Here is a 12,223-nt window from a genome sequence, read left to right as displayed (position 1 = left end):
ATACATTTTTTTATATTATAAAGTTTACATATAGTCAGGCCCAAATTTCTGAGACAACACTGAAAAGCTTTTAAACTGAAAATCAACAGAAAGTTTAATGTTTCAAAATTGCGAAAATCAAAGAAAAGAAACATTCAGTATATTGAATATTCAGTATTCAAGATTATGCACTATTTCTAGGTCACTATTTAAATTTAAGCAAATTTGTGATATTGACCATGTTAATTCCTTTGTACAAAATGCTAGATTTTTATTGACTTCTATTCTTCCACTGAAGCATGTGATCCAGCGGATTGATCAAAAACTTGGAGTCCATGCCAGCCCAAATCCACGCTGTCAAAAGCAAAAGGGGAATATCAAATGCTAAGAAAAACATATACATATTTCTAGACGAAAGGTTGTACTTTTCACTCAAGTCATTTCTGGTAATATAATTTGTAGTTAAAATTAGGCATTAAATTAGAAAAGAATGCAAAATAGAAGCATATTCACTAGTACTCTCAGACTTTTGGACACCACTGTATATTAAGTTTAAAATCATAAATGAACAAATATTGCAGCAATCTGCCTTGCCTATAGGGTATTAAGAAAATAACTCACTCTCAGAGTGTTGCTTTCGAAGATGGGCCTGCTCTCTCTCCAAGTCTTTCTCAGCTCTTCTCTGTTCCAGCAGGATCTCCTCGCGCAAACATTCCACGTAGCATTGATGCTCCTCCAGCCTCCGCCAGGGAGCTAACCTGTCACAGGCTTCCTGACTGCCTACATCCTCTGCCCTGAACACACAGAGATATAAAGCGACACTAATATTTCTGCATCCGAACACAGAAATCTAGAACAAGTAGACAACTAGCTTGGTGAATGAGCTTTGCCTACATTTAGCATCTTTCTGTAACCAAGCAACCTGAAGTCAATCCAGCAAAAACAAGATAATAATGCTCTAGGGATCTCATTATCAGTCCAACATTTCCAGCTATTAGCACAACAAATATAAACCACAGTGCAAAACTTTTCACCTTGAGTTATGTGTGAGAGCGCTAAGCTCAGATGAGCTGAAAAGTGGACCACCTTCAATGATCTGTAAAAAAAAATAAAAAAATAAACGAGATTTGAGATTATAATGATATCATTTTTGAATGTATTATTTGGATTACATAATGAGAGGAAGCACCTGAAGTAATTTCATTTCTGTTCCCTTATCCATGGGTGTTAAAGAAAATACATGCAGATAGAGTTCTGATCTTAAAAGCACTTTATTATTCTCAAGTAGACCGTTATAGAATGAAGTATGTGAACATACACGTCTCCTCTCTCTCAGAACTGCAGCCTCTGCAGGGTGGTTAAACCGCAACTTGTGACATCCTCCTAATGTTATCACTGCACCTAAAACAAGCAGATGACCATTACAATAGCCAAACTCCACTTATGTGTTCATATATTCCACTGTCTACTATTGCCACAAATTCAATTCACACCCAGATGTTTACATTTACATTTTTACATGGTGGCATTTTCGCAGACGCCCTTATCCAGAGCGACTTACATTTATCTCATTTATACAACTGAGCATTTTAGGGTTAAGTGCCTTGCTCAAGGGCCCAGGGCAGATCTGAACTCACGACCTTCTGATGAGTAATAGTAAATGGTCTGCACTTATATAGCACTTTTATCCAAAGTGCTTTACACTGTGTCTCATTCACCCATTCACACACACTCACACACCAATGGTAGCAGAGCTGCCATGCAAGGCGCTAACTTGCCATCGGGAGCAAACTGGGGTTCAGTGTCTTGCCCAAGGACACTTCGGTATGTGGAGTCACGGGGGCCGGGAATCAAACCGCCGACCATATGATTAGTGGACAATCCGCTCTACCACCTGAGCCACAGCCACCCAACGTAATCCAACATATTAACAACTGAGCTGCCACTGACACTGAAGATGCTAGTCACCCTTTATTACAACAAGGCCAAAATGTGTGTAAACAAGTAGCTGTGTTTTGCATTTACCTTGTGCGAGTCGACAAGGTTCAGTGACCTCTCTATCGTTGACCGTGCAGGCTGTGTGTGGTAGGGGTTTGAGGGTAACAACTCCATTCTGATTCTCAATTTCACAAACAGAACCCTCTGGCATGACTAAGACATTACAGAGCAACAGATTATACACAGAGTCATCATTTTGGACGCTATTACAGTAAAATCATTTTGTCACACATTAGTCTGTAGAAATATGAAAATAGCTACCAATATGGGGTTCTTCCTCATTTGGATCTTGAGGTCCAATTCTGGTGATTCCTTCCTGCAACACACAAAGGGAAGAAAGTTAATAAGCACGGAATTAAATATTAAACAGAGACTTTTGGTTGTGCCCATTACAAATGCATGTCAATACACCCACCCTGGTACAGGTTTAGGTTTTTTAACCTACAGACTTCAAAGGCATGCAGGAGGATTTTTATGGTTTCCCGTTTAGAAAGGGGTCAAGGTAGGAACCATTTAGGAGGCTAAGAACCCTTTGATGAACTCTTCAAGAACCCTTCAAGAACTTTTTAAGAGAGTACTTGTAAGTAGCAAGACAGTTTAGATTACTTTTAAATGCCCAAGTATTAAGAAGAAAATAATCGCAAATAATTTGGAATTTATAGTATATACTTGCCCACTTAGGGGGGAAAAAAGGTTCTTCGTTAAAGTGTTCCTTGGATAAATAAAGGCTTTGTTATAGGATTGCACATAGACGCTCTAAGGCTCCCCAGAGGGACTTTGACTTGGACTTTGTCTCATAGCCTCTGAAATAAAGCCTCAACTAAACCTCACCTCAACCGTACACATAATAATAGAGGAAAAGGGTGAAAAGGGAAAATTTGAAGAAGGAATTAAGTGCACACAAGCAGAGCTGCTTTACCTGACTGTGGCAGGCATCTCAAAGAATTTTGCAGAGAGAGCAAGAGTAAGAAAAAAAGATGAATAAAGGAGAATCTGAACAAAAGAAAGAGTTATTAGTTAGAAAGCAGACTATTTAAATATATTGGAGTATACAAGAAATATGCTAATGTTAGACAGGTCCAATCTCATGCACCTGAATTGAAGAGAAACTGAGAGGTTAATGTCAGTACCCGGAGGTGGTAAATAGTGACTCCTGTGCTCAGGACGTCTGGTTCCAGGGTGATGAGGTGGGGTCGGAGAGAATGTATCTGAACTCCTGCCCTGTCCTGGTTAATGTCCACACTGTACTGCTCCAGAAGAGCTCGCTTATCCCGCCAGCTCTCCGACCAGTCTTTAGTAAGCTGTTCCACCTGGAGCAAAAATGAGAGCAAAAATAATGTCAGTGGGTTCCAAAGATTATTATAATGCTGCGCCTAAAAAAACAAGCGGATGCTTTTAATACTGCATTTCCTATTACGTGTTAAGCATACGTTAAGCATATTAACCAACCTTGAGTTCATTCTGTAGCACTATGTCTGAAAGGCTGCTGTCTCTCTCATCACTCAGAGACGGGCTGGGGTTTCTCCGCTGTAGACAGTCAGCAAAAACAACGTCTGTATGAGCGATCGCTTTTGCTGTCTGTGCTGGGAGCATTTTCTAAGAGAAGTTAATTACCATAGAGAAGCTCAGCAGCATGCTCTTCAGTCGATCGATCTCTTCACGAAGCTCCCTGATCAGCCTCACGCTGGCATCCTGCAAACAAAACAGAGCAAACAGAGAACAAAGATGTCTCGATTTTATCATCATCAGTGAATGGTATTAACCATAGAATGGTAGAAACACTCATTCACAAACACACCTCATTGACTCTTGGCTTGTTGACAATGTTCTTGGCATGAGCAGCATAGCGGAGAGTGCTCAGAGTCTCGTTGTAGCTGCTGCAAGCAGGCGAGATTGCTGTAGGGAATAGAGAGACAGAAAGAAAGACAGAAAATGATTGATGGGAATGCTGTTATAGGAAAATAATCAGTGCTGGTGTGTTTGTGTCACCACCCCAGAGGTGATTATTTTCCACAAGTCCTGAAATGTTTTATTTCTCTTATACCATGGCCAAACCATTTGTTGTTAATTAATCAATCAATCAATCAATCAATTAATTAATTAATTAATGACCGATACTTTTTAACCATTAATAGTTACATTTATTGTTGCAGAACATCTTCGAGACAAGTTAGCTCCTGTTATCACTTCCATAATAGCAGCTCTAAGCATTTGCTCCCTCACAAGTCACTCTTTTTTCCCTCTCTTTCTTGAAATTGACAGTTACAAAAGTATTAAGTAAACATCTCCTTACATCACGTTATCAACGACTGCACATTATTCTTTGTTAAATAACACTTTAAAATTGGTTTATTAGCCGTAGACGTATACATCATCAGTGATACAAGTTCCTGTGAATTACCTCCCTGCTGAAAAAAACCCAACAGAAACCATCATAGAAATTCGAATGATTTCTACTACAAATACCATTACAAACCATCAGCTGTTAACCATTCAAACAATTACCATTATTGGTCCTTAATGTTATCCACGAGACATTTATAGATCCACGCTAGATTTTTATGGTTTCCCGTTTAGAAAGGAGTCAAACTAGGAACCTAAGTCAAACTAGCAGGCTAAGAACCCTTTGATGAACTCTTCAAGAACCTTTCAAGAACTTTTTAAGAGTGTACTTGTAAGTAGCAAGACAGTTTAAATTACTTTTAAATGCCTAGGTATTAAAAAGAAAATAATCGCAAATAATTTGGAATTTATAGTATATACTTGCCCACTTAGGAGGAAAAAATGGTTCTTCTTTAAAGGGTTCCTTGAATAAATAAGAGTGCTTATCTTCCAAAAAGGGCTTTGTTATAGGATTGTACATAGACGCTCTAAGGTATCCACTAGACATAACATGCCACCAACAGAAGGCAACAAATTACCAGTAGAGACCCACAGGGACCATTACGGTTTCCATTAAAACCAATACAATTTATATTATAACCACTAAAACCATTACAAATTCTATGAAAATTTCTATTGTTTTTTGTTCCCAGCAGGGCCGTTACTATAGAATCTGTAATGTATTAGTATTAATATAAACCTGTGATTTGAACTGTGTGTTAGTAGAATAATTTGTAATTATTATCCATAAACAGACTCACTTGCGATCATTATGGTTTTGGAGTTGCCACCCAGGCTGTCTTTGAGGAGCCAGGTGAGGACAGAGTCTCTGTAGGGGATGAAGCAGTGTCTGCGGCTGCTGCTAGACAGGGAGCTGGACTGACTCCCGACCGTGCTGGCTTCTCCCTCACTCAGCATGCTGTTAATGCTCTGACTGCTACTGCACATCTGAGAGTTCTGAGCTAGGGGAAGACAGACCAAAGACATCAAACAGGGGGGGAAAAAAAGCAAAATTCTAACAACGATAATAGACAGAAGTTTATTGAGAAGAATATTACTGGAATTTCCCATACCGAGAGCAGATATGACAATTCCCAGAGTAACTAGAGACTTGTTGATGTTGGCTCCTTCAGTAATCCGATCCCGGCAGTAATTAGGATCTGCTCTTTCACTGACAGACAAGAAGAGGCACACCATGCACAAAAACAGTATGAGTGCGAAATAAAAAAGGAGCTCCACTAGGGGGCGACATGATCGTTGTGTAGACAACATCAGAAAATAGATTAAGACTGTTGGGTTAAAAGGTCTTTAAGCAGCTGTACAAAAAAAATATATATAATTTTTTTTTTTTTTTACAAATTCACCAACCTGCCAGCCAGGTCCACTAAGTTGATCTTGCTCACTATTTCAGATGGAAGGTTATTCTCTAGTATCGCCTACAAAAGACAATTTATCCAAAACAATATGTAAGTCCACTTCATAATTCAAAGCAACAGATAATATGCAGGAGCCATTACATATAAAGGACTTTTTACTAATAGCTTATTCACGTCAATTAAATGTGTAATAAAAAAGTACTTTTCTGGTAACCGTGATCCCATATAGATAGTTGTTGTATTTATTGGCCTGATTGAATAGGCGTGTAAGCGTGCTCTCACAGTATTGTTGATGGATTTACTTCTTTAATTTCATTTTTCTTCAGTAACTGCTTTATTCTTGTCAGTATCATGGTGGGTTAAATTACTCATTTATTTATCTTTTGAGAAACTGATCCAACTAAATTTGCCAGAAAATATTGAAGCAACACTCAACACTGAAGTATCACCAGTCACCTCTGGAGTCAGACCAGTAGCATTTTGGGGACAAAAAAAACAAACAAACAAACCACTAGCTAGCTAGAATCTCGTGTCTGATATAATAACCACTGAAAACAACGTAAAAGTCTCCATTTGAGAAATTTACATTTAGTTGGCGGCATCCATATTGAACCGTATGCCTTGTAAATCATACATTAATGCTCCTCCATTGTTGCTACTCTACTTAGTGTACTATTAAATCTAGCACTGGCTGGGAAATGAGGGAATCACCTTACAATCTCTAGAAAACCCCTCCTACTTTCACAGGTGCTGCTATGATAACTGGGTTCAGGAAATCAGTTAGGCTTTCTCACTGTTCAGTGAAATAGCAACATAAAAGACCACATCATTAGTATTCTGACACAAAGTCTTACAGGTCACAAAACTAACCCTTATATAACAGGATTTGCTCAATTGCAAAACTAGGGCAATGCTGATGTTGAACAGATGTGTGAGTAAGACCTGCGTGTACTGGATGCTGAAAATGGCATGTGATCGGCTGCTAGCATCGTGAACGTGTGTGGCAGCTGTGATGCGGTTAGCGATGCCCTCTTCCAACAGATCTGCTGCCTGCTTGCTGTCCTCCACCACATGCTGAGTGAGACCTGGAACGCACACACAGTATAAAAAAACATCTTAAATCTTCCTTTTTTTAATACACAAAGCAACTTTATTCTATTTGCAAAGACAGTCCTCTGCTAATGAGAAACACTTAATGGATCAGTCAGGAATTTGTGCAGCCCTTTAATTATGAAGTGAGTAATTTCAGCTAAAGCCCTATTTGGAATGAATTACTTTTACAAGGAGAGGTGAAGTAAAGTAATTATTATTACTGGAGTATCTGAGATTTTATTCTCGTGATTCAGTTTTGATCATGGCAGTACTTTTTATGAACTGTGTGTGCATGCATCTGAAAAGATTATGGTCCATTTTCTGTACCGCTCATCCTTATTGGGTCACGGGGAACCCGGAGCCCATCCCAGGGGGCACGGGGCACAAGGCAGGGGACACCCAGGATTGGGTGCCAATCCATCACAGGGCACAATCACACAAACATTCACACACCCATTCATACACTACGGACAATTCTGGACACGTCAATCAGCCTACAATGCATGTCTTTGGACTGGGGGAGGAAACCGGAGTACCCAGAGGCGCTAATCAAACCCTCAACCCTGGAGGTGAGAGACAAACATGCTAACCACTAAGCCACCGTGCCCCCAGTAATAAATAATAATAATAATAAATATTTCTAATTTTATGAAGGGTGGCTTGATGTTTCTCTCTGGGCCAGGACTTGAACTCAGGTCGGCAGCATGGGAGTCAGACACTCGGTCTGGGAACCACGGACGGTCGGTGGCATGGGAGTCGGACACTCTGTCCATGAGCCACAGGGGAGGCGAAGCAAGACCGGGCATAGCAGACTGCAGGCAGGCAGGCAGGCAGGGTGAGAAGTGAACAGGTAGACAGAACGTTCTGGAGACGTGTGACTGGAGAACCGGGGTTTCTAAGCGCTGCAGGCTTATAAGATGATGAGGAGTAGGTGCATTCGCTGATTCAATCAGGTGGATGAGCAGAGCAGAGCGCCACACCAAAGGACACACATGAGCACAAACAAACAGGAAGAGAGGGAGGGACAAACACAGGAAACACAAGGAAAGGGAAAACAGAGATACACAAGGAAACAGGAAAAACTGGAGCCTTGGCCAAGATTATGACAAATAAATCTTAGCCCATATTAATAGTAGTTTAAGGAGAGAGAGAGAGAGAGAGAGAGATTGATGTGGACTGTGTGTGTATTCCACTAGGCTTTCTACAGCCACAGGAAAGTGAGGTCATTTCCTTTTGCTGTTCAGGGCTTTCTCCTGATATACACAATGACTGGATGCTGGACATAGGCCAAAAAAGGAGTGGGGAAATTGAAGCTGGGCCAAAGCACTGCTCTTTAATGACACCAGATGTAAACAGAACTGTTTTGGTTTGTAGCTTTTTCAGGTTTGGTTGTGTTAACCAAATGAATCTAATTCCTATTTCAGTTTCAATCTAAACAGCAGTTTTTCTTACAACTCTCACCCTGCACATATGGCCCTTTTTCTGGGTGCTCCCTCACACGTAGGGCCGCTGGCTTTTTCTGGTCCGGCCCTCTCAGCAGATCACGCACCCGCTCGTTGTAGATCTCCAAGAAACTGGAGATGGAGAGGGAGGGAAAATGAATAATCTCCTTACAACAACTTTCATGCCTAAACAAAGAGCGCATAACCTACTGCTGGGTCACACATAGGACACAAATACACAAACACATGTGTGCAGTGCTCTCTTACCTAACTTCAACTCTGCAGTTCTGTCCATCAGGAGAGTCTATACCAGATTGAAACAGCCCCTGAATTTATGGAATGAAAGAAACCCTGGTGAAAATCCTCTGTATGAACCAGAAGTGATGATTGCAAAATATTACATTTCATATCCGAGACTTACTTGACAAATCCTTGGCGTCAATCCAATAGAATCCTGCATATGAAAGAAGGGATGAAGGGGTTACATTTACGCGTTAGATTTAAGTCACCTCCCATAGATGTGTACTAGGCAAAGCCTGTACTGTGTTACTCACTGGATTGCCCATCATGGTGTACGTCTTCCCTGAGCCCGTCTGTCCATACGCAAACAGACAGACATTGTAGCCTTCAGTTGCTCCAGCCAACACGCACATACCCAGATCCTGGAACACCTATAAAAAAGGACACCGAACCATTTATTTTTACATCGACAGCTCTCCTTTTTTATTTATTTATTTTTTTAGATGACATGAGACTCCACTGGACCAGTACAGCAGTTTGCAGGGACCACAGAAACTGCATTTTCACAAGGACCAGATATTAACGGAACACATTTTATTAAGTATAGGACAGCAATTAATTTGCAGAATGTCTTGTTGACATTACTGTACTGGCTTCAGATATTCTGTAACTATCCACAGCTCTACAATGATCGATTATGAACTAGATACAGTTTGCTAAGTCCGCATGAATTGCATTTGCGTATAGAAGATGTGATTTGAAGTCAATATTGGGCTGTTAATTGGCGTGCCAAGGTATTTCTAGCCGCCTTGTGTCACTCATGTGATCCGATTGTTTCAATCTCTTAAGCTGCACTGAAATTTAGGCCTCATGCTCTGAAGCTCGTTTGTTTTCTGACAAAGTACCTGAATGGGTTGAAAATCATCAGCACCTGGAATGCAGTAAAGAGTAAAAGCAGACGAAGATGGAGAGAAGAGAGAGGGAGGAAAATAAATGGTTCTGAGGGTGTTGGTATGAACATGTGGAGGTCCTGAACTCAAGCTGCTCCATGTGTTTTCATTTTTCACTCTCCTTACTGAGAAAGTGGCAGCAGAGTCCAGGACATGCCCTTCACACACACTGGCAGGCTAGCACAAACACAGACAGCACATCATTCTCTGCATACACAGCATTTGGACTTCATCAGACACATAATGAGAAAGGTGCTAGTTTTACTAGCTTTCCAGGTCAGATTTACCTCAGGAAAACAGATCAAATCCATATGGATATTCTCTACGAGAACTTGCAAGTCTGAAGTAGTCAGCCTAAATGGAGATCATTTTTAAACACCCTTTCATTTCAAGAAGAATGAACAGACCATTTGTGTGCAATAGGGAAGTTAAATAGTTCAAAGAAAGGATGCAAAACCAAATGCTTTTTCAGGCCGTTCGTAGATCAAATATTGACATGGTGCAATTCTACAATAGTGAGACGACAAATGACCTTGTCTACGTGCCAGTCAAGCTCCAGTAACACATTGACAGCTATGGTATGATACATGAGACCACACTCATAACTATACGGTGGAGAAAGTGAAGAGAACTCACATCTGGCACACCTTCAAACAGCTCTTCGCCTGCCCTGCTGTGTACAAAAGGTGTGTGAGGGTTTAGGTAAGATAGACAAATCTGACCTCTGCCCTCTGAGAAAGTTGTAAGTCAGCAAAATAAGAGTCACTCTGTTGACTAACACTACTAAGCTGGATTGATGTGGTCTAGCAGTTTCCAGTTTCCACCCTCCTAGTGGGCTTTCTGAATAGGGGCTAATTGGCATGCAATCTACAGGATGAGTGGATCAGCAACAGCTTTCTAAAGAGTGCTGGCACACTTGTCCACTTTTCTCTTAATTAGCCTGAGCTTGACTACTCTGCCTTAAGAATTCAATGAGGAGCTTGTTAAAAATAAAAAATAAAATCACACTTCACTGGGCTAGGGTCACTTACAGATTTCACAGTCACAGCACAAAAAGACTCGATCTCTTTGTGAATTTAACATACTCTAATGCAATACATAATAGCCTAGAGCCATGGTTCTGAAAGTGGGGTCCAGGAACCTCCAAGGGTTTGTGAAGGGGGTCCATGGTTTTCTAATTTTGATACCGTGGCGGAAATCACATCCCACCATTATTAAAGTTATGATGCCTATAAATAAACATGAAGTGGAAATTTGAAGACAATTCCGATAAAATGGGTTCTAGGAGTGAAAAAAAATGACTCCAATCAGTAACCAAAATATTACTGTAAAGACATAATTATTTAAATAATTTGCCTAATTTTTACAGGGGTCTCTAACTGTTAAAAGGTTGAGAATCTCTGGCCTAGAGACATACCGATGAACACACACAATTATGTGCATAAAACAGTTTACTACAACAGGGCTAAGGCTCCATTTGGGGATTTGGGGTGTAACGCAATGCCACTATCTGTTTCTGTAACTGGTTAGTGGTCCAAACATCTGTATCTGTAAGCCTAAATTGGAAGATTTTTTGGCAGCAACAATCACAAAAACAACTCCACAAAATCCTGTATGGACTGGTCTGTGAACTCTGGTTCATCTACATCATCTGAGGTCAGAATTGGTCTCAACTAGAGTGCTGAGTGTTAATCCCATTTGCCTAGTTATTATTATTGTTATTATTTGCACCTGCCTTCTCTATATTTTTCAACTAATTTAGTTGATTCTGTTTCGCCCCCAAAAACATAAACAAACTAGCAGCCCAATTTGAACCATAGCAACCCTGACCAGGCAGTTACTAAGGATGAGTGAATGAACATTGTAAATGCATTACAATGTACAGGGACAAAATAAGATTACTTTCTGTAGGATCCCAGACCCAATGCACTAGTCACAACTAGACACCATGTAAACATTTCTTGCAAGCTTGTGGGGGGGGGGGAGGCGGGGGGGGGACACCTATTCCCAGCACCTATACCCAGAACAGCACACCTATTCTTATCTGCATTGTATCACTTCAGAACACATAATATCTTGATTAAGAATCATATATTCATATTCACTTACATGCCTAGGCTCTATGTATTTCAGCATATCATATTCAGCATATCTCTATTTACCAAGGGAGCTCTTTTCCTGCCATTTCACATCATTATAACAGTATTAATATAACATGTCATGCATGGAAATAACAGCCTCCAGTGTGCGCAGAACTGAGGTTCGTTTTAAAGTAGAGTCGAGTCTCTGAAGCACATCAAGTAGTGAAGTTCACTGAGGAGACAAACATGCAGGCAGCAGTGATTCAAAAGACTAAACACTGCCATCAACAGGAAGCTCATGGCTCTCTGAGCCTGTGTTCGAGTGTATGCATGTGTTCCTGAAGGAAATCCATATAAAAACAACAGCACACATACACAAGCCCTAGTTGGCCTCCCTTTTCTTGCCCCAGCCTTAAAAAACCAAACATGCTCATACCAACTGGGACCAAGTGTAACTTAGAATACAGCAGATACAGAATACAGCAGATATTATGGAGGGAATGTGAAGAATCAAGAGGTTTAGTCCGGTCCAAAAAATAAACGACCCTTCAGTCAATCCAAGGGTATACCCAGAAGGTCAAATGACCTTATATATTAGGCAAAAGTTGTCGTTCCATAATACACATACGAACACAACAGTGGCCTCAGTAACATAGGTTAAGGTTATGTACAATAGACTGAAC

The 12,223-nt window shown here is 40.5% G+C and overlaps 1 protein-coding gene across 1 annotated transcript in view; it reads right to left on the bottom strand.

Moving 5' to 3' along the window:
* Window positions 1–12,223, bottom strand: part of stard9 (StAR-related lipid transfer (START) domain containing 9) — a 35,142-nt gene that overhangs the window by 7,113 nt on the left and 15,806 nt on the right. Inside the window, exons 4-20 of the mRNA XM_053632857.1 lie at window positions 8,824–8,940; window positions 8,691–8,723; window positions 8,537–8,595; window positions 8,289–8,401; window positions 6,678–6,820; window positions 5,728–5,795; window positions 5,433–5,530; window positions 5,121–5,321; window positions 3,776–3,873; window positions 3,592–3,669; window positions 3,427–3,504; window positions 3,108–3,287; window positions 2,239–2,293; window positions 2,005–2,130; window positions 1,298–1,380; window positions 1,014–1,075; window positions 601–773 (exon numbers count right to left, since the gene is read on the bottom strand). Coding sequence (XP_053488832.1) covers window positions 601–773; window positions 1,014–1,075; window positions 1,298–1,380; window positions 2,005–2,130; window positions 2,239–2,293; window positions 3,108–3,287; window positions 3,427–3,504; window positions 3,592–3,669; window positions 3,776–3,873; window positions 5,121–5,321; window positions 5,433–5,530; window positions 5,728–5,795; window positions 6,678–6,820; window positions 8,289–8,401; window positions 8,537–8,595; window positions 8,691–8,723; window positions 8,824–8,940 — 1,765 coding nt within the window. The remainder of the gene's footprint in view (window positions 1–600; window positions 774–1,013; window positions 1,076–1,297; window positions 1,381–2,004; window positions 2,131–2,238; window positions 2,294–3,107; window positions 3,288–3,426; window positions 3,505–3,591; window positions 3,670–3,775; window positions 3,874–5,120; window positions 5,322–5,432; window positions 5,531–5,727; window positions 5,796–6,677; window positions 6,821–8,288; window positions 8,402–8,536; window positions 8,596–8,690; window positions 8,724–8,823; window positions 8,941–12,223) is intronic.

This window comes from Ictalurus furcatus, chromosome 9 (genome assembly GCF_023375685.1).
Source record: "Ictalurus furcatus strain D&B chromosome 9, Billie_1.0, whole genome shotgun sequence".
NCBI classification, from domain to species: Eukaryota; Metazoa; Chordata; class Actinopteri; order Siluriformes; family Ictaluridae; genus Ictalurus; species Ictalurus furcatus.
This window is presented reverse-complemented; position numbering and strand designations above follow the sequence as displayed.